The sequence below is a fragment of the Rhincodon typus genome, chromosome 17 (genome assembly GCF_021869965.1).
Source record: "Rhincodon typus isolate 14 chromosome 17, sRhiTyp1.1, whole genome shotgun sequence".
Lineage (NCBI taxonomy): Eukaryota > Metazoa > Chordata > Chondrichthyes > Orectolobiformes > Rhincodontidae > Rhincodon > Rhincodon typus.
The window spans coordinates 13,953,776-13,976,121 of NC_063348.1; the positions used below are offsets into that span (position 1 = coordinate 13,953,776).

Below are 22,346 nucleotides of genomic sequence, written 5' to 3' on the forward strand. Positions count from 1 at the left end.
CACACCGGGTACAGCGGATGCAGTATACCACATTGGCAGATGTGCAGGTGAACATCTGCTTGATGTGGAAAGTCTTCTTGGGGCCTGGGATGGGGGTGAGGGAGGAGGTATGGGGGCAGGTGTAGCACTTCCTGCGGTTGCAGGGAAAAGTGCCGGGTGTGGTGGGGCTGGAGGGGAGTGTGGAGCGGTCGAGGGAGTCACGGAGAGAGTGGTCCCTCCGGAAAGCAGATAAGGGTGGGGAGGGAAAGATGTCTTTGGTGGTGGGGTCGAATTGCAGATGGCGGAAGTGTCAGAGGATGATGCGTTGGATCCGGAGGTTGGTGGAGTGGTACGTGAGGACGAGGGGGATTCTTTTTTGGTTCTTATTTCGTGCACGGGGTGTGAGGGATGAGTTGCGGGAAATGTGGGAGACACGGTTGAGGGCGTTCTCGACCACTGAGGGGGGGAAGTTACGGTCCTTGAATTCAGTCTAGCAACGGTTGGCCTAATGTTAAGCTGATTTGAAGGGACCCTGTGTTTTACTCACAGGAAAGGTCAGTGACATGGACTGTGAGGAGCATGTACAACAAAAACTGTGTCAAAGCTGCATCAGGTTCTAGGGTAGATCTCCCTGTTGTAATGAGTATAAAGCATGTGATAATTATTGCTTCTGTCTCATCTCTCTTTTTTGCAGCTCTGTGTCCTTTTCTGTATCTCACCATTACTTGTGCTCCATTTTTTTCCTATTTACATTTGACGTATTTGAAATATTGTATCTGTATACGTTTCCTGCCAATTTTGCGATAAACTCTAATGTCTGTTATTGTAATTGAATTATTTCGCCTCAGGTATTAGTAAGCTTACTGTATCTGTGCTGAGAAATCGGATGTCTTTTCCACATGGTCTGTATAAAATCAGCACTTGGCTTAACGTAAAATTGAATCATTTCTTAAACGCAAGCTGCCATCCTCAAAACTAATTTGGTAAACCCTGGTTTCCTCACACTGCGCGTGAAACATGACATTAAAAGGAGCTCCTACCGCGCAGACCAAAATGACGATAATTAATTGAGTTAAGCTACCCTGACCCACTGTGCAAAACTGTTCTAATTCCCTATGATCTGTGCACTCCTCAGATCTTCACAGCAGACTTTTAACTTGTATACTCAATATTATTCTCCAAGTCTTCTGCTTTTGCTTGCATCATCCAGATAATATTAAACAGACACAAAACAATGATCCCCACCATCTGACGCTACTGAGCAACAAGGTTAGTGATAAAATACAATCAATTACCTCCACAAATGTGATACTGATTTATTTGGTGTCTCACCCACAGGAGGTTACCTGTTCTTTAACAACACTGTGTCCATCACATATTTCTGGTTTGTCACATGTTGTATTGCCATTCTCTTTATGCTGTGATGAACAGGCCACTATATAAAGGTAAAGATACTACGGTTTTACCAGACCATAGAGCTACTCTCTTACTAGAGAGACAGAGAGAGAGAGAGACGACTGGTGGTGGTTTAACCTGAGGGTCGTTTAACACTTCAGGCAAGGGGAGAGATTGAGAGGAAGAGTCCTGCATGCTGACATCAGTCAGTGCAGGAATTGAACCCCATGCTTTTGGCATTGCTCTGCATTACAAACCAGCCATCCAGTTAACTGACCCTCCCCATGACACTAAGCTAGATGGCAGTGTATACTGTGAGAAAAATGCTAAGAGGCTTCAGGGTGACTTGGATAGGCTGGCTGGAGTGGGTAAACACTTGGCAAATACAGTGTAATGTGGATAAATATGAGGTTATCCATTTTGGTCACAGAAACAGGAAGGCAGATTATTATCTGAATGGTGGCAGTTTAGGAAAAGGTGAGGTGTAACAAGACCTGAGTGCCATGGCAGAACAGTCGCTGAAGGTTGGCATGCAGGTGCAGCAGGTGGTGAGGAAAGCTAATGGCATGCTCCCCTTCATAGTGAGAGGATTTGCGTAGTGGAGTAGGGATGTCTTGCTGCAGTTATACAGGGCCTTGGTGAGGCCACACCTCGAGTATTGTGTGCAGTTTTGGTCTCTTAGTTTGAGGAGGGACATTCTTTCTATTGAGGAAGTCCAGCGAATGTTCACCAGACTGATTCCTGGGACAGCAGGACTAACACATGAGGAAAAACTGGATTGATTGGGCTTGTACTTGGTGGAATTTAGAAGAATGGGAGTGGTGAGGTTCTCACAGAAACGTATAAAGTCCTGATGGGACTGAACAGGCTAGATGCGGGAAGAATGTTCCTGACGTTGGGGAAGTCTAGAATTAGGAGTCACAGTCTAAGAATAAGGGGCTAGCCATTCAGTACTGAGATGAGAAAGCATTTCTTCACTCAGAGAGTTGTGAACCTGTGGACTTCTCTCCCACAGGAAGCTGTTGAGGCTAGTTCATTGGATATATCCAAGAGGGAGCTGGACATGACTCTTACAAGTAAAGGAGTAACAGGAGAAAGTGGGAATTGGATACTAAAATTGCATGATCAGCCACGATCATATTGAATGGTGGTGCAGGCTCAAAGGGCCGAATGGCCTACTTCTCCTATTTTCTATGTTTCCAATGTAGAATATTTGCAACATAAATAAAATGAATGTGTAATGCTCTGTAAATCGGTTTTAAACCATCAGTAATCAAACCAGTCTGCTCAGTGCCAAAGCCAGTTCCAAAGGCTGTTTTGCATTTCAACTGTTCTGAAAGCAATCCTGCTGTATATGCTATCAAAAGGCTGGTGACAATCAGTTAACTAAAATGTTCAGTTTCTGAAAGAATACTCCAGTTTATTGCAAACCAACAAATTTCTTCCAGTCTAAATGATTTCAAGTTAACAGAATTATCACAAGGGAAACAAAATCAACAAATCTCCATGTTTTGGTTTCTGTGCTCAACCTCTCACTTTGCTTATGCTGCATTGTCTGTCATTTCAGAACATAGTTTCCAAACATATAATAGATTTCTGGCTCAGCACAAAACTCCTGCAGTCTCTCCTTTGATGCCAACAATGCCCTATTGCTTATAATTGCTCATTTCAACAGATCTGTTAAGATGACGGTTGAACAGATTTGCTGTTTTGGCACTGGCTAAGGCTGGCAGAATTGTGCATTTCAGACCCAATTCCTACTATCTGTCATCAATCACTTTCTGCAAGTGGTAAGCAGTTGAAAATTGAGAGTGCCTATTTGGGATATCAAATCTTATCAGCCCATAAGTAACATCAAAAATTCTAAATTTCTAAATACTTCTTAGATTTGTTTCTTCAAAAACAATCTTGACACATCAAACACTAAGAATGATTGACTAGAAAATATAACCACATTAATAAGTGTTGACAGAACACCAAATGTGATTTAACCGAGGTTCAATAAACATCGAGCAGATGCCTCTACTTTTCTTCATATACTGCCTCCTTCTTTTCTGTGCTGAAAATTAAAACATTAGTATGATAAAGTTTAAAATATTTATCCCTTAATAGTCTCACGCTTTCGTTTAATTGGTCACTTGACAGCTATTCCCCATTTAGATCCCTCTGAACACTTCCTTTGTTTGTTAATTTTTCTGCCTTTATATGTTTTGGATTATTTTTCTTTATTTTAAATGGTGCCGGAGAGTGGCAACACAGTACAACACTTTTCACTGTATTTTGTAAAAAGATACACATGACAAAAAAAATCAAATAAATCAATGTGGTGCAGTGTTCTAAAAATAAAAGTACTAAACAGAGGAATACAGAAACATAAGACCTCAGAACAGGTGTCGACACTGTGAGTCTGCTAGGTCATTCAACAAGATCACGGCTAATCTTGTTGTGGTTATCAACTCCACTTCCCTCCTGTCTATTCTCTGAAAACCTTTGATTCCCCTGTCTATCAAAAATTTATCTAACTCAGCCTTGAATAAATTCAGTAGCGCATCCTCCACTGCTTTTAGGGGCAGAGAATTCCACAGACTTCTGAGAGAGGAAGAAAATCCCTTAAAAGGAAGATTTTTTTGTCTTATTTACCTAGTCTTCCTCCACCAGAGGAAACAGCCTTTTGTGACGCACCTTATCAAGTCCCTTCGGATCTTGTATGTTTTAACATGGAGTCATACAGAAACAGGCCCTTCGGCCCAACTTGTCCATGCTGACCAGGTTTTCTGAACTAAACTAGTCCTATTTGCCAGTGTTTGGCATATATCCCTCTAAACCTTTCTTATTCATGTACCTGTCCAAATGTCTTTTAAATATTGTAGTTGCACTCAGCTCCTCCCCCTCCCTCTCAGCTCTTCTTCATCCTGTTCAGATCTTGCCCCTCTGTTTCAGCTCTCCCCCCTCCCACGTAACTCCTCCCCGTCCCTCTAAGCCCCTCACTCTCCTGCTCAGCTCTTCCTCCTCAGTGACCCTCTCACACACCTCCTTTCACTCAGTGATGCTCACAAACGAAGATGTTCCTGGTCTATTTCCTTCTCATTCCTCTCTGCCAAACCCCTGCTTGCTGCCTCCCTCCCATTTACCACTCACTGCCTCCATCCCTGTCATTGCCTTTCCTTCGTGACTTTCCAACTTGCTGTTTCTCCTCGCCAACCTCACTGCTTCCACCCTGCCTCTCGCACTTAGCAACGTGCTGTTAGCTGCCCATCCCCCACTTACTGCCCCACTAATCAGACGCTCCTATCCACTACTCCTCCTGTTCACTAGCCTTCAGCTTTCCCACTTCCCTGGATATCCCCGCAACTTCATCCGCAGATGCCTACTAAACAAACAACGACAGGAGAACACAGTATACCCTAACACACTGGCCACGCTGCCATACATCAGCAACATGTCGGAACTGACAACAAGACTCCTAAGACCGCTAGGAATCGTGGTGGCCCACAAGCCCACAGCCACTCTACGACAAACGCTTACAAAGATTAAAGATGCCATTCCCACAATATGCAGAACCAACATGGTTTACAAAATACCATGCAACGACTGCTACAAACATTACATCGGACAGATAGGAGGGAAACTAGCCATCAGAATACACAAACATCAGCTAGCAGCAAAACGGCACAATGCAGTCTCCATAATATCGGTACACTCAGACAATGAGGCCACCAGTTTAACTGGGACAAGGTAACCATAGTAGCCCAAGCCAAATATAGACACGCACGGGAATTCCTAGGGGCGTGGTTCTCCACCCGTAATGCAATCAACAAACATATAGAATTGGACCCCATATACAAACCCATATAGATCAAAACCGGAAAATGACACAACTCACCATAATGGACCAAACAGTGTAAATTCCAAGCAGAGTAGAAGAACATTGCTTCATCAGAGGCCTCACTGATGATGTTACCTAGCATGGCGACAAAACGTCTGAATGAGAACAATCCAGCTTGGTGAGCAAGTCAACAACCTCATCCACAATCCAGCTACAGATCTTTGCCAAAACTTTTCCACTTCTCTCCACACCTACGTGCTTGTGCATATTTAGCCTAACATCTGTGGTGGGGATGTTATTAGAGATCATTACCAACGACAAGATAGACTATTATTTAGAAAGGAATAGGCTATCCAAGGAAAACCAGTGAAGATTAGTCAATGCCCAAACCTGTTGGATTAATTTGATTGAGTTCCTGGTCAGGTGATAGAGTAGACTATTGAAGGTAATGCAATGGATGGTGTGTATGTGGATGTTTAGGAAGGCATTGAACTGACTGCAACACAGGAGACTTTGTTAGTGGATTCCAATAGAGTTGAGAGGAACAATGGTGGCACAGACACAAGATCGGCTCAGCCACAAATCTAAGGGTAGTGGTGAATGGCTATCTACAGACTGGAAAAATTTGGCACCATATTTTTCAGTGGCCAGTTTGAAGTCCATTACATATAAAAGTGTAAGATTTTGCAAGTGCAGGTGAGCAGCTTATCATCCCAAAGGCCAAATCCTTAACTATACAAGATAATAAAGACATATGTATTGCTGGATTATAAAGAAAAGCATAGCAAACAAATTGTGCATGATGCTGAGAATTTAGTGGTTCGATCTTAGTGGGAGTATTAGGGCCCAGAGGAGGGACAACAATTCTGAGAAGGTTCTGGAAAAGTTCAGATTGATCTTCTCGGAACAGAGAGGATTTAGAGCTGGACAAAAAGACATTCAAGGCAATGACATGTTTTGTAGAGTAAATAAAGAAAGGCTGAAACAACTGCCCTTCAGTAAGTTTGAACAGTAACCAGCTTATTATTAGGAGGAAACCATATACAGCAACTATATACAGTTCAAAGGAATTCTAATGGAACCATAATACTTCTCTTTCAAGTCAGTCTCTGCCTGTCTTGCAATCTCGTACATTATCCCAGGGAGATACTACTTCTGCTGTACCAGACTGTGACCTTTAGACTGTGTTGCGTTCCTGGTGCCTGTCATTTTATTTCTGGTTGATACATGTCGACAGTCTATCGTGGAATTGGGCCACCAAAATAAACCAAAGACAGAAATTATTTCTAGTTTGTGACTGCGGGTCATTATGATCCACCTATCAGTGTAAGGAATGCCACATCTCCCTTCCCCTGTGGCACACCATTGTGAGGTCTGTCCTTGGAATTTTGGAGCAACTTGCCCCTCAGGACAAAAGAATGCTTGTTAATGCCAATCTGAGCTGTATAGTTTAACAACAGTTTGATGCTTTTCACCACTTTGTGCGTCAGTGTGTCTGACGTGACAGGGTTTCATGAGGTATGTGCGATTTCCAGGAGTCAGCACTGATTCAGTTGAAGCCTTCCTATATGTTGCAAACACAGCAATTTATTTGCAGCACACAGGGACACTGTCCCAGATTGGCCAATATATTGGATAATTAAAACTGTATTGTATTGACATGTTGGAGCTGTAACGCATACATTTGCTGATTGTGTGAGATCATTAAACCTCCCTTCTCCATTTGATGAGGCATTCTAGGGCTTAGACCTTTGCTCCCAGATCAAGAACACAAAGTCAGGAGAATTTTCAGTTCCATAAACTGGAAGTGAGTTCCCAGAAATTGGGAATTTTCTTTCCTCGCGCTCTGTATCAGGAAACATTGAAACGCAAAAGAGGTCTCTAGCCCTCCAACCTCACTCACACTGTCCCCATACTCCAATTATTACCCATAATCCTTCATACCCTCCATGTTAGCCTATGTCCACCCCTTTCATAGCCCCATGCCAACTTCATGTCCACTCTTTTCATCCCATGCCCCTCACCACCCTTTGACTTTACACTTATCATGCCAACTCACTCAGTAGCCCTCACTCACTCACTCATGGCAGACATCCAGATCCATGCTAAGGTTAAAATAAAGGCCTAAGTGTCTATTGCAGACCTTTTCTTAAAATAAAACAAATTATTGAAATAACCCGTTCATTACATTCACATTCCCTTAAATCCATAATACCTTACAAAAACAAACATTCATTCTGATGCAGAATCCTTTGTGTTGGTTAGCTCAGTTGGCTGGAGAGCTGGTTTGCAATGAACAGTGGTGGCAATGGTTCAGTTCCTACACCAGCTGAGATTGCAGTGAAGCACTGTCCATCTCAACCTCTCCCCTTGCCTGAGGTAAGGTGTGACCCTCAGGTTAAACCACCACAAGTCTCCCTCTAATGAGAGAGCAGCCCTATGGTCTGGTAAGATTATGGTGTCATTACTTTTCTATGAATTAACTTTAGGATTCAAAGCCCCACTTCAAGGAATGCACCAATTAACTTGACAGATCCATTGACACTCCAATGCTTTTCACAGTTCTAATGAGTTAATGCAATATTGATGATTGTTAATGCCTATCTTTAACAGTACCAAAGGAGATGTGAACTCTCCCACTACAGACCTGGATAGCTTATCATTTCAGTGCCCTATCTATCCAAACCAACATATCCCATTCAGAGCTGCTCCTCGCAGGGTTAATTTGTCTCTCACAACTTTGTCCCCAAAACCACATTCAACTGGCATGGTGTCTCAGTGGTGAACACTGCTGTCTGGCAATGTCAGCACCCTGGGTTCGATTCCAGCCTTGGGTGACTGTGTGGAGTTTGCACATTATCCCCATGTCTGCGTGGGTTTCCTCCAGGTGCCCTGGTTTCCTCCCACAGTCCAAAGGTATGCAAGTTAGGTGGATTGGACATGCTAAATTGCCTGTAGTATACAGGGATGTGCAGGTTAGATGGATTAGCCATGGGAAATGCAGAGTTACAGGGATAGCGCGGGTCTGGGTGGGATGCCCTTTGAGGATTTATGTGGACTCGATGGGCTGAATGGCCTGCTTCCACATTGTAGGGTTTCTATGAAGTGGAGGGAGCTACTGACTTTTATGGGCAGCTGCCTCTGTGAAATGTATGAAACATGGCCCACCCATGTTTCTGCTCCTACAAAAACTGTAATTGCCCTTTTTAGGGGCAAGAGAACTGATTTTTGAAATTGTCCGGCATTTTCACAATGGCAGAGAAATTCCCTATCTTTTCAGGTGCTGGAGTTTGGGATCAATACTCCCTGCCATTTGGCATGAGCTGCTGCATTAGTGGGTCCTTTTCTCTGTCCCAGTACAAAGGATATTTATGACATTACAGCTTGTACGACTACTTCCTAATTTGTGTTCTGATTATATTTTCAGAACAGCTATGCTTTAAATGCTGCAGCTGTATTCTCAAGCATTTGCTCTGCTGTATTTGGTGTCCTAACTGCTACGTGCCAATTCCAAACCGCTCAACAATATTTCATAGAACTATCACTATCACCTCTGGCTGTGCTTTGAGAAATTTCAAGCAATAGTACTTCCCTTTCCACAGTCGGCGGATTGTGATTGTTCTTGGTCCCAGACCTTTGGGCACTCAGGATAGTAATTCCATTCTAATTTGACAGTCCTTAGGTGTGGCAGCACAATGGTGAGACACCACTGGAACAAAATGGGTTCAGTGGAATGTATAATATCCCTGGCTGGTCTACACTCTGACCCTGATTGTCATGGTCCCAGATAGAAACCTTGAGGAGCTGGGACCAGAATAAAAATGGCCACTGAGTAGGGCAACCAGAATTTCAGCCCTTGACCATTTTAACAAAGGCAGGTTCACGAGGAGTGGCAGGTGTAGTTTGATTCAGATAAATATGAGGTGTTGCATTTTATTAAGAAGAACCAGGGCATGACTTACACAGTTCATGGTGGGGCCCTGAGGAGTGTTGTCAAACAGAAACACCTACGGATGCAGGTAGATAGTTCCTTGAAATTGGCATCACAGGTAGACAGGGTGTTAAAGAAGACATTTTACATGCTAACCTTCATTGGCCAGAGTATTGAGTACAGGAGTCAGGACATCATGTTACAGCTATACAAGACATTGGTGAGGCCACTTTTGGAGTACTGCATACAATTCTGGCGGCCCGGCTGTAGGAAGGATGTTGTTAATCTAGAAACGGTATAAAAAGAAGTTTTTCAAGGATGTTACTGAGACTGGAAGGTTTGAGTTAAAAGGAGAGGCTAGATAGACTGGGACATTTTTTCCCTGGAGTGTGGGAGGCTGTTGGGTAACCTTATAGAGGTCTATAAAATCATGAGGGGCATTCATAAAGTGACAAGCAATCTCTTTTCCCTGAGGTAGAGGAGTTCAAAAGTAGAGGGCATAGGTTTAAGGTGAGAAGGGTGATGTTTTCACACAGAGGGTGATGCATATATGGAGCTAGCTGCCAGAGGAAGTGGCAGAGGTGGGTATAGTTACAACATTTAAAAGAGATTTGGACAGGTACATGGACAGGAAACTTTTAAGGGGGTACTGACCAAACGCAGGCAAATAGGCATGGTTTAGTTTAGGAAGCCTGGTCAGCATGGACAAGTTGGGTCAAAGGGCCTGTTTTTGTGCTCTATGACTCTGTGCCTCTATAGCTGGTGACAGAGTCAACACTAGACATGTCCACTCCCTGTTAAAGAGGCAAGTGAGTCGTGGACTTGTTGAGAGCTCATCTTCAGTAAATGTTTTTAGTTTCATGGGAGCGCCTGTACCTTAGCAGCTCTCTTTTATACTAGCTGCATGGTTGCATGACTGGAATGGAGGCGGGAAGAGTTTCAAAGTAAATAAAATGTTTTTTCCTCCTTTACAGTTCATCATTAAGTGCTGTGACATGAGCTGTATCTGTGAGTCATGACAGTGTTATGAATGGAGAATGTAGCTAACTACCCAGGAAACAATCTGTTTGTCTGATTCTTATTTCTTCCTCCTGGCAAAATTCAACATTATAAACACGGGCACATCTTCAGAAGAGGTTAACAGAAGTTCCCATAATGGATAAAGAATTAGTGTGTGTTTCACACTGTTAAAAGGTTGGCCTACTTATAGCAATATCTAATATTTATCCATTGTTTTTATGTATTCAGTCAAGTCATCAGTTGAAAAAGCAGATCTAAGGTCTGGTTATTTATTTGGGGTGTTTGATGGGCTCTTGACTGTAATCCAACTGCCTAATCATTTTTCAAGTGTAAATGGTCAGCTAGGCTTTGAGCTGAGGCTTTTTGGGAGTGAAAGTTAATGTTTCATACCCCACAGCCTGGCTTCATTACTGGTTAGACCCCAGACCTCTTGGAGATCCTGATGTACATTGGTCTTGAGATGGCATGATTCCTACCTCTGACATGTAAGTCCAGCACCAAAATCGATTCAAAATGAAGAAAGCAGAGAGGTAACGTACCTGGAGGCTAACAGCACAGTAGGGGGTGCTACCAGGTCTAACAGTATGGCTTTTTACCTATCTGCAAGTATAAATTTAGTAAGTACAATTATGTTGATTGTTAGAAGTGCATACAAGTGGATTTCCTTCCCATTGTTAGTAATTACAATGAACACATTCAATAGCTATAGCAAAGTATGAGTAATAATTCAATTAACCTTTTGCACCTAATTTCTTTTGTTTATTGAAACGTGAGCACTGTTTGTCTTAATCTCTCAGCCTTCTGCGGTTTATAAACTGCCTACAAACTAAAGCAATAATAGACTTCTTAATCAGTTTTCAATTTTTTTTTACTAACTATTTCCAAAATAAAACTCCAGCTCGTTTTGTTTTTGTTTGCAGATAAAGTGTTAAGGTCTTTGTTATTGTTTTCAGTAACTAAGAATTAGTAGAAGGAATACTTAGCTGGGTTGAAACGCTGCTGATGTAGCCTGGAAAATGGAGCAGATTGTCTGGGGCTAGCCTGCAGCTTTTGATTTCCTGCCGACAATCAAGTTTCTGGATAAAAGTATCAAGCAAATGTCCAGAATTTTCGATGAGTTTAAGTCTTCAAGTAAAACCTTTACTGAAATCTAAACGACACTAAGAAAATTATTTTGCTGGAAAATGAGATCATGTGAAAGAAATCACAAACTTGCATTTACACAACCTCTTTCATATCCACAGGGATATATTAATGCACTTCAGACCTAATAATGTATTCTATGAAGTGTAATTACTATTGTAATGTAAAAAACAACAGGATAATCTGCCCCCACAACATGGAAGTGAATGACTATTCTCGATTGACTTCCCTCACTCTGGGCTGGACTCTGACAAACAGAATGTTATCAATCAAGATTGAGATGAATGTGATGATGTGGAGGTGCTGGAGTTGGACTGGGGTGGACAAGGTCAGAAGTCACTCGACACCAGGTTATAGTCAAACAGGTTTATTTGAAATCAGAGATAGTAGGAACTAGATAGTAGTAGAATCTGAGATAACAAGGTGTAGAGCTGGATGAACACAGCAGGCCAAGCAGCATCAGAAGAGTAGGCAAGCTGATGTTTCGGGCCTAGACCCTTCTTCAGAAAAAGTGCTGCTCCTTTGTCAGGTGAAGTGACATTTTGCCTGAGAAAGGGGCAATGCTTTGAAAGCTTGTGATTTCAAATAAACCCATTAGACTACAAGCTGATGTGGTCTGACTTCTGGAGATGAGAGTAGGTAGGCGACTATGTCCACGAATATGTCCAGAACCCTGAATATTTGACCTTTGAATATACAGTAGTCAGTAAGAAATGCCTTGTGGAAATTGCGCGGGATTAGTTCTGGTCACATAAATACTTAACAAGGAGCTATTCCTTTGTTTGGCCTGTGGTTTTGAATATGAGGCCATCATTTTTAACTCTCTGTATCATACAGGCAGATGTAAGATTGCAGTGTTGGTATTGGATCAAGTGTGTTGGGAGTTGAATGATGGTCACATTTCACAGTGACATGCCTTCCGTATTCTGTGTCTTTTCAAACAGCAACTAATTGACTTCATGAACGAGTTGTAGAATCCTCTCGAGGTTGAATGAGTTAAAGAACTATCTTTAGTATCAAAAGTCATGCAGATTAGCAGATTCCTGGTTTGATCCTGCTCTGTGTTAAATTAACTACCTGAACCAGTGCATCGGGTGATGACTACGGGCTACAGAAAGAAAATATATTCAATTTGCCTCCTTGTTTTGGAGTTTTACCCAGCAGCCTCTGTATGGAGGTCTTTTATGAGACTGGATGCAAGGCCACAAGGCTGTGTTGTGAATAGTCTTGTAGGCTACTGACACCCTGGTCATAAACATAGTGTGAAGAATAGTGTCTTTTAAGTTTCAGAGGATAACATAAGAACAAGAATAAACCATTCAGCACCTCCAGGCTGCTCAATGGGTGGCATCACTGGAAGACGAGCCTAACGGTCGACTTGGAGCCAGGAGCCATCAGTCGATGTCCAGCATTGGAGGAGGTGCAGGATCTGTGCAGCTCGGTGGAAGCCATGGTTCCCGTAGTGGCAGGAAAGGAACACATTGCCATGAGCCCGAGGATGATGTCAGAAAGCAGCGACTGGAGGAGCAGACAGGATGAAGTCTATGGCGAGGGAATGATGAACTTTTGAAGCTGTTTAAGTTTTAGTAATATCCACTTAATATTAATTTATTCAGTATTTTACCAGTTATTCAATTTATTCAGTAATTTATTCTGTAATCCAAAAATGTGGCAACATTATCCACTTCGGTACAAATGACTATATCGATTCAGATTTATCCACTATCATTCAGTTAGATCATGATTAAGCTACATTTCTTGCTGATTTTCTCACCTTTGCTCCTTGCCTGTGGCCCTTTCCCAATAAATATACATTGATCATAGTCTTAAAAGCTCCAAGTGTCCCAGTAACCAAAATTCTTTGAGAGAGGGAGTTTCAGATTCCCACTTTCTGGCTCAATGTGATGTTAAAGTTCTGAATTTTATAGCCAGCACATCTTGTTCCTCTATATATGACTCCCTGAATCTCATGAATACTTGGAACACTTGGATTTAGACTCCTGGTGCCTGTGGACCTATGTCCAGTGAGCTCCTTGCCGTCAGGAGAGGAAATGACAAACAAAAACACGGAAATATTGGAAGGGTCACCAAAGGTGGATTTTCGTAGCTTCTTATTTTCTGTAAGAGGAAGAGGGGGTCCCTTACACTACCTTGAGTCTGAAACTGACAATGGCAAACTTGAAGGCACTGACAAATCCCAAGCCCCCACCACCACGCCCCTTTGAAATCTGATCAAATTCTAGTAGATTGAGTAAAGTGTTCAATTTCTAAGTGCTGTCTGAACATGCGAATGTCCTGCTGCTTGCACTGCTGTCATGTTGTAAACAGCAAGATAGTTGGGGAGGCCAATCAGCCCATTTTCACCTATTCATCATGGATACTCCTTCATCCCAGAATCCTTGTTTACTCTTGTGTCCTGGTATCTTATCATATATTTCTGATTCTTTGTTATGGAGAAGCATTTACTAGTTGCAAGCCTCTTGCTACGACTCCATAACTTGCTCAATAGTCATATAAGGTGCTCCTTTGAATAATTCTATACCTATGGGGTAGGTAGTGAAATTGTATTAACTGGACGAATAATACACAATGCAGTCTAATGCACTAAGGTCACACAAGTTGAAATCCTTAAATTCAATGCATTCTTATGGAACATAAAAATAGTCTAAAGGTGACTATGAAACTATTGGCGAACATAGTAAAATCCAATTTGGTTCACTGCTGTCCTTTGAGGAAGGAAATCTGACATTCTTACCTGGTCTGACCTACATGTAACTCCAAACCCATGGCAAGGTGACTCTTAAATGCCCCCTGAAATGGCATAGCAAGCAACAAAGTGCCAGAGCAGTTAGGGATGGACACTAATCGTCAGACTTCCCAACACTGTGTACAAGAATATCTTCGAATTATATTACTAATAACCTCTTGAAGTTCTTGCAGAAAATGAGGGTTTTTTAAAGAAAAAAATGACAAGATATCCAATAATGTGATGCAATATTAAATGGGAATTTCCTCATCAGAGCTGTAATCACAAGATAGTTATTACCTGCTTCCTCAAAATGATGATAATTCAATAGATTACCACTAACATAAAGTGGTCCTGATTGGAGCACTCTTGCTTGTGGTTAATTATATTAAAGAGAGAAAGCAGATTACAACCACTGAAGTACAGTCATTGTTGCAATGTGCGATATGCCTCAGTCAGTTTGTATTTGTAGATTTGTGCAATCAGTAATGTGACTACAAATGGGTTCCCTGAAAGGAGAGGAAAGCAAGACATCCATTTTAAAAAAAAAGTGCATGTCATGATCACTAGATATCTGAAAGTACCTATTTTGAAATCTAGCCCTTGCAGGAAATGTGGCATCAGTAGGAGCTCAGCAAATGCCCACAAACAGCAAGGGATGATAACCAGCTTCTTTCCATGATGTTGGTTGGCAGGATAATTTTGACCAGGATGATAGGGATAACACCCTTGCTGTTCCTTAAAACTGTGGGATCTGTCACATTTATCTCAGCAAGCATTAGGGGCCTCCGTTTAACATTTCATCTGAAAGACAGGGCAGTGCTCCCTCAGTATTGCACTGGAAAGTTCACTTTGATACTCAGGCCTCGGAATGAGACTGGAACTGAGGCCTTGTAGAACAGGAGGAGAGAGTGTATTATCAGCTGAGTTATGGTTGATATCGAAGCTGGTACTTGGCAGTATGTGTGTGCAGCTCTCTCTCTCTCTCTCATAACGTTTTCCTGTTTTCCATTTCAGTATCTGACCAGCTGGGAAACATGGCTGCCAAACCACAACCTCCTCTGGTGAAGAAGCACAGTCAAACCGACCTGGTGAGCCGGCTAAAGACCAGGAAGATCCTTGGTGTCGGTGGAAAGGACGATGATGGAGAAGTTCATCGGTCAAAGGTAACAGTGACTTCTTTGATTGGCTTATGAGACTGGAACCTCTCCGATTGATGGGTTAATCTAATCTCAGTTTTGAAACTAGTTAGGAATGGACTGATCAGAATTAGGCCAGTTAAGATAGTTTTGTTTAAAAAGACCTAATTTCCTCATATTCCTGATGCCTCAATGTTGCAAAAGTGTTTCCATGGTCTATTCCTTTGCTTTTCCCTGGTGGCTACAAACGTCAACTAATTCCTCTTGGTCTTGCCTGGTTAGGTGACAGGACTCCTCATAGTTGTTTTCTGAAGTACACAGCCCTATGGTTGCTCCTTTGGCAGAAGCCTCACTCTATTTCTCAGTTTTTCTGTTATTTAACGACATTTTTTAAGTTTGATGTGTGCTAATTCCTCAATAATGCAATGGGATGTTGCAAGCTCCCATGTCAGATATCTATCTGATGGTATACAACGGATGAACCTGAGATTAGTCTCCACAGTGATGCCTCTGCAGTCGAATAGCCTACCACAGTTTTGTTGTAACTTTAGGCAATTTAGTGATGGATGTTTGCATTCAGCACTGGATCAGCAGTACCAGAAGTGTACTTTCACAAGGAGTCATAGAACCATAGGATTTTGCGGTACAGAAGGAGGCTATTTGATCCATTGTATCTGTACTAGCTCCCAAAAGAGCTACTCAGCCTGTCCCACTCTCCAGCCCTATCTCTGTAGCCCTCTAAATTCATCACTTTCAAATATATATTTAGCTCCCTTTTGAAACCTCATACTGAATCCAGCTGCTCCACTCCCCCAGGCACACATTCCCCTCAACTTTGATGAATGGAAGAGAGAGCAGAGGAGCAGATTGGCAAGGGGCACAGTGGTTGGCCAAATCTAAGAGGAAGAAGGATTAAACTAAATTGGCAGGAGGTGGGATGAAGCTTTAAAGAAGAGAAGCTAAGTTGCAGAGAAGACTGGGAGAGACTTTAAGAGTAGAATAGAAACTGGTTGCTTTTTAAATATAAGGAGATCTAAAGATGGGTTTAGAGCAGGGTGACAACATAGCCCTGCTTTCTGCAGGGAGTTGCTCGATCTGGTTCCATCCCCCCAGCAAACAATATCGCCAGACTTTTATGCAGTTCATAAACCTCATCCACCAATACCTTAATTTTTGATAGGTTGGATAATTTTAACACATTCATCAACATGCAGTCTACAGGATACATGACAGTCGGTAAAATTGAACGCTAACTGTGTTAAGAACAATGATAACAGTGAAGTTTAGTATTGCCACTAATGGGCCGTATATCACAATAACTATGATATGAACTCAATGGTGTATGACGTAGAATGCACAGAAGATTGACAATTCATGATAAAGTGAAAATGCTGTTGCTCTAAAAGTATAATTTGCTGCTTTAACAACTGGCTGCAATCAGACGTTTTCACACTTATGACCAAGCAGAAATAAAAAAAGAACACCAGTGCGATGTTAGAAATGGAAGTCAATATTTAGAGCGGAAGTAAGACATCTATAAAAGAAGATTCAAATACTACTAAACAGAAAGCAGCTTCGACAGAGCCTGTACATCTCTCTTCTCATGACTATTTTTTAACACAAAGATTAGAGTGCGAAAACCCAATGTTCCTGAAAACCGGGTGTCGCTGAATCGTGTTACAATAGTTTTTATTCAGGATGTCAGAATTTTATTTAGGCAGCTGGTATCACACTTATTACACATGCTTTTGTTTTTTATTTATTTGTGGAGTATAAATGCAACACTTAAAATCAAGAGGTAATGATTAGATTCTCTCATTGAGTTAGTCATAGCTTGGCAATTGTGTGACACAAATGTTACTTGCCACTTGTCAGCCTAAGCCTGGATATTGCCCAGAGCTTGCTGTCTTTGAACGTGGACTGTCTCACCTCTGAGGAATTGCGAATGGTGCTGAACGTTGTGCAGTCATCGGTGAACATCCCCACTTCTGACCTTATGATGGATGGAATGCCATTGATGAAGCAGCTGTAGATGGATGAGCCAAGGAACACAATTGTTTTGGATTGTCAGTTGAACTGGTAGTGTGACACAGTCACGTTCTTCAGAGGCAGAAAGACCATGTACACACTCTGCGCTTGTTTCAACTCAACAAAATAGGTGACAGCCATTCGTTGGCTCATCTTTCATGGCAACATGCTGACCAATCACTGAACCTATCTGGTTTAAACAGCAATAATGTGTGGCACGTCCCTACCAATCAGAGTCCACCGCCAACCTATCAGCACTCTCCTTTCATGTAGTTGGAGACACATCTTTTGATTTGTTTTGGTCTGTGGACAAAAAAATGGAAGACTTTACTGAATTGTTGACTCAAACTTCTTATTTTCTGATGCAGACTTGATTTTCTGACTAAGTTATGCATTTTCTTGAGATGTATTATTGATTGCAAGAATGGGCTTACATTTTAAAGACAGACCCGGCGTTAGCGAGTATCATAGCGGAGTTAAGTTCGCACTTTCTGGGAAATTGACAGGTATCCATGGGGTTTCGGGGGTACAAATCAGACTTGAAATGTTAACTCTCTTTCTCTCTCCAGAGATGCTGCCAGACCTGCTGAGTTTCTCCAGCACTTTCTGGTTTTATTTGCAGCTTTCCAGCACCTGCAGTGTTTTGGTTTATTAGTGAGCTTCAGCTCGAAAGACTCACTAAAACACTCATTGAGACGAGCTTCTGAATTATTAATGCATTTTAGATTTCAGACAGTAAGTAAATCTAGTCCCTTGGGATCTAATCAGATTCAATTAGATCTTGGCTGAAAGATACCTCATCGCCATTTGCTGACTTTAGCAACAATTTTCTTCATAAGATAATCTACCAATCTCCTTCTCAATAGCTCTTATTGTCTCCGCATGCATTTGTTCTCAGATATTAGTCTGTCATTTTCCACTCTGACTGTGACAAAGGTAAGCTTTCCCTCTTTGTTCTATTCCATCTGGACCCATCTCCACTGTTTGACACATTTAATCACACATTCGTGTTCCAGTGCCACTCAGCTTCCATGCAGATGGATGGAACTGCCCTCTATGGCCTTCTTTCATCCTTAACACACAGCCAGAGAATCACTCACAATGAATTAATTGTCACCAGGTCCCATCTTCCTGTTCTTGTCGATTCACACTTCCCCTTCAGTAAAGGAGCACAGGTTTTAAGGTGAGGAGCAGCAGGTTTCAATGGATTTGAGGAAAAATGTTTTGTCCCCGAGAGTTGCGGGCATATAGGAACTCACTGCCAAAAAGGGCAGTAGAGGCAGGAAAGCTTGTTTTAAGAATTTTTTAGATGAAACTTGAAATAATATAAAATATAAAAGGTTATGGACCAAGTGCTGGGAACAGGGTTTAGAATAGCTGAATGTTTGGTGATTGGCACAGACACAATGGGCCAAAGGGCCTCTTGCTATAATGTAAAAACTGTATGATTTTATGACCCCTGCTCAAGCAATGACATGATTTTGAAAGTCTCATCCGTGTATGCTAATTCTTCCTTCAGCTCAACCCCCCTCCTTCCTATCTCTCTCATCTCCTCCAGCCTTACGGTCCTGAAGATATCAGTTCTGACATTTTGTATTTTCCCTTGTAGTGACTGTAACAAGGTCAGCCAGGTGGACCTCAGAGAATATGAGTTCCCTGATTGGGGCTGTTAATCTGGTCCAATCGGGGAACCCTGGCTGACAGAAAAGGGTGAGTGTCAGGGATACTGACACTCTGGTACCTGACTCTGAATGAGGCAGTACAATAGTGAAGGACAGTTCGTGTGGCCTCAGTAGAGTTATTTAATTTTGTTTTATGATGCTGCTCTGAAGTGCCTCGAGACATTGCATTATGTTAAAGGGGTGATAAAAGTTTTTATGATTGTGTCCCTCATTTCTCCACTGTCACACCAAGAGGGAATTTTTCTCTACTGAACTGCCATAATGATCTCATTCCTCAACCTCTGCGGAATAAAGGCCATGTTCATAAACCTGTCCAGACTGTTTCAGTGTCAGTATAACCTTCACAGGTTCTACATGCTTACTGAGGTGTGGCAGGTGCCCACACTGAGCCTGTAACTAAACCAACCTTCTTCCCTTTGTATTCCAACACTCTCGACAGAATATCCCACTGACCTTCCCTTCATTGCTTTATGGTCCTGCGCACTGCTGTTCATACACATGGGGCTGAATGAGAAATAGAATCATAGATTTACTACAATGTGGAAGAGACCATTCGGCCCATCAAGTCCACACTGATCCCCCGAAGAGCATCCCACTCACCCCCATTCCATCCCTGCGATCCCACATTTCCCATGGACAATCTACCTAGCCTACACATCCCTGGACACTTTTAGCATAGCCAATCTAACCTGCACATCTTTGGACTATGGGAGGAAACCAGAGAATGTGTAAACTCCACACAGACAATCACTCAAGGGTGATATTGAACCCAGGTCCCTGGCACTATGAGGAGCAGTGCTAACCACTGAGCCACCGTGCCACCCCACACAATGGAATCAACTAGTGACTAGATCCAGTTTCTCCCAGTTTGCTTGTAATTCATTCATGGGATGAGGGCATCACTTGCTAGGTCAGCATTTATTGCCCATCCCCAATTTCCCAGATGGCAGTTAAGAGTCAATCATTTCACTGTGGGTCTGGAGTCATATGTAGACTATACCAGATAAGGACGGCAGTTTCCTTCCCTAAAGGACATTAGTGAATCAGATGGGTTATTCTGACAACCAGCAATGGATTCACACTCATCTTTAGACTATTAATTCCAGATTTTTATTGAATTAATCTGCCATGGCAGGATTTGAACCCAGGTCCTCAGAACATTACCTGGGTCTCTGGATTAATAGTCCAGCAATAATAGCATTAGGCCATTGCCTCCCCTCTTCTGTCACTTGCTACTGTTTGCCTTAACATAGTTGCTTGTCTCCACGACCTGAATGCATTGCTGTATAAAAGGAAGAACATGAATCAGCTGAGAGCTGTCAAGCTCCAAGTTTAGCTTTTGTCCATGACCTTGAATCCTTCCTAATTTGATGAAGCTCGCCCAGCTGCTGTTTTTTTTGTCAAGTTAGCGGCACCGATGATGCAATTTCCTCCAATTGACAGCAGACTTCCTGTGAAGGGAATCAGCTGCAAGGCTTCCTGCAGGGTAACTATTGAGTAGAGTTTGTGAGCGGAAGGCCAGTCCAACTAGGCTCACACTATGAGCAGCCATTCCCACTGCTACCTCTGCCCAATCCACAACAAAAGCAAAGAGAGACTTGCATTTCCATAGTCCTCTCCTTCCGCAGAGAGGTGGTATCTGTTGAGCACTTGTTGCACAGTTTACCAAGTACATTGTGAGGTGTGTGATCGGGAGCACCCAGAAGTCTGAAGGAAATCTAACCATGTTCTCACTCAAACTCTCATAGTGCATGTCTTAGGCAGCTCGTAGTTATGAGGTAACAGACCCAGGTGGAAGCTGAATGTCGTTCTTGTCTAAAGAGGTTTCATTTAATCTGAAATCCAATAGATTTCTTGAGCTGAGTTGTTTCCAAGTGAGGTTATAAATACTTGCTTGAAATCCCTCCTGCTGGTTTCACTGCTGGATTGATCATATAAAGGGCTTGTCATATGCACTGAGTAATCTCGAATCAGACTGAATTGCTGATTTATTGGAGCAGTTTTCATTTAAATGCTCTGCCAGGAAGTACAGCTGCTACTTGGTTGATGTTCAGTCCAGATTAAGTCACTTGGTATTATTGCTTTAATGCAAGCAGAGGTTTCTTTAACAACTTGAGCATCAACTTTTCCAAGGTTAATCTGTCTGTATTTATCACGAACCTTTGGGTAGTTGGCAAATGATGTCTGTCTCTGTCATATACAGATTGTAAAGAAGTATTATCATTTCATCAGGGCCAGCTCAGCCAGGGAATGTGGAACTCTAGAGTGTAACAGGCCTTTCAGACAGCCATATTGACATTGGGTTACATTTAGCAAGGCAGGAGAAACAGAAAGGTCTCAGGAAGGGTCACTGGACCTGAAACATTAACTCTGATTTCTCTTCACAGATGCTGCCAGATCTGCTGAGCTTTTCCAGTAATTTCTGCATTTGTTGTCATGAGAAATAAAGGTGTGTTCAACTTTAAGAGTTGCATAAACTGGGATCACTGCCAGTTCTGTGAAGTGCTTTGGTTTGTTTTGTTGTGTTATACAACAAGTATAAACATATAAATGTGTGATGCAAGTAGAATTTGTTTTTGTACCATTAACTCCATGTTCTTTCACATCCCATTATTTAACTTCACGTACAATTAACGCTAGGCATCATTAACTTGAAAGTGCCATTAGTTAGCTTCAAAGACGGATATGCAAGGGTGATACCTCTTCCTTGATGTTAGTTGGAGAAGTTCATTTTCAAAGTAAAATACAGGCTTACTTGCCAAAGTCATGTGAGCTTTACATCTCCATAAATGCGCCCACTGTAGTTTTGTGTAGTTATGGACCACGTCACTTGAAACTTTCAGCTGTGCAGCTGAAGTTTTATGGATCTTCAGAACTGCAGGAGAACCAGCCATTGTTTGAAAAAAAAAGAAGAAATTAAAAGCACATTCTGCAATTTTGAAGAACTGGGTGAATCAGTTTGGCTGTAAATTTTCCACTCCCTGTTGCTGTGGGGCTGAAAGGATGTGTGAGACAGAATTGGAATTAGTTCCTGTCTCAGTAGATAACTGTGACCTAGCTATGGTATTAAATAAAAAGTCTGAGCAGGTAAGAGTATTAACATTGCTACCAGTTCTTGAAAAGAGTGTTTCAGCCTGTATTGTACCTTAAACCTCTTTGGTGAGCAGAAAACACAAATAGGAAAGATCTTGAAGACTGTGGAGATTTTGAGAATGTACTTTAAATCACATATTCATGTTATTTGTGAATGAAATGAATTGTGAATGGTTCAACATTAGAGCTGAGGAGGAGAGGGAAACTGTTTAATAGTTTGTGATGGCACTGACATATGTAGCTGAATCCTGAGAGTCTGGACAACTCAAAGATGATCTCTCCTTGTGTGTAAGTGTTGAAAGAGGAGAAACTTACTTACTTTCAGGAAAACTATTGACAAATGTGGAAGCTCTGAGGCTGTTAA

The 22,346-nt window shown here is 42.0% G+C and overlaps 1 protein-coding gene across 2 annotated transcripts in view; it reads left to right on the plus strand.

Moving 5' to 3' along the window:
* The window catches only part of tp53i11b (tumor protein p53 inducible protein 11b), an 80,369-nt gene that overhangs the window by 29,049 nt on the left and 28,974 nt on the right, over nt 1-22,346 (plus strand). The window contains exons 1-2 of one of the 2 annotated variants that reach the window (XM_020516764.2): nt 10,242-10,325; nt 15,058-15,206. In XM_020516764.2, the coding sequence (XP_020372353.1) occupies nt 15,078-15,206 (129 nt within the window). In that variant the 5' untranslated portion in view covers nt 10,242-10,325; nt 15,058-15,077. Of the gene's footprint in view, nt 1-10,241; nt 10,326-15,057; nt 15,207-22,346 lie in introns of those variants that run through there. The other variant, XM_020516763.2, reaches the window with a different exon arrangement.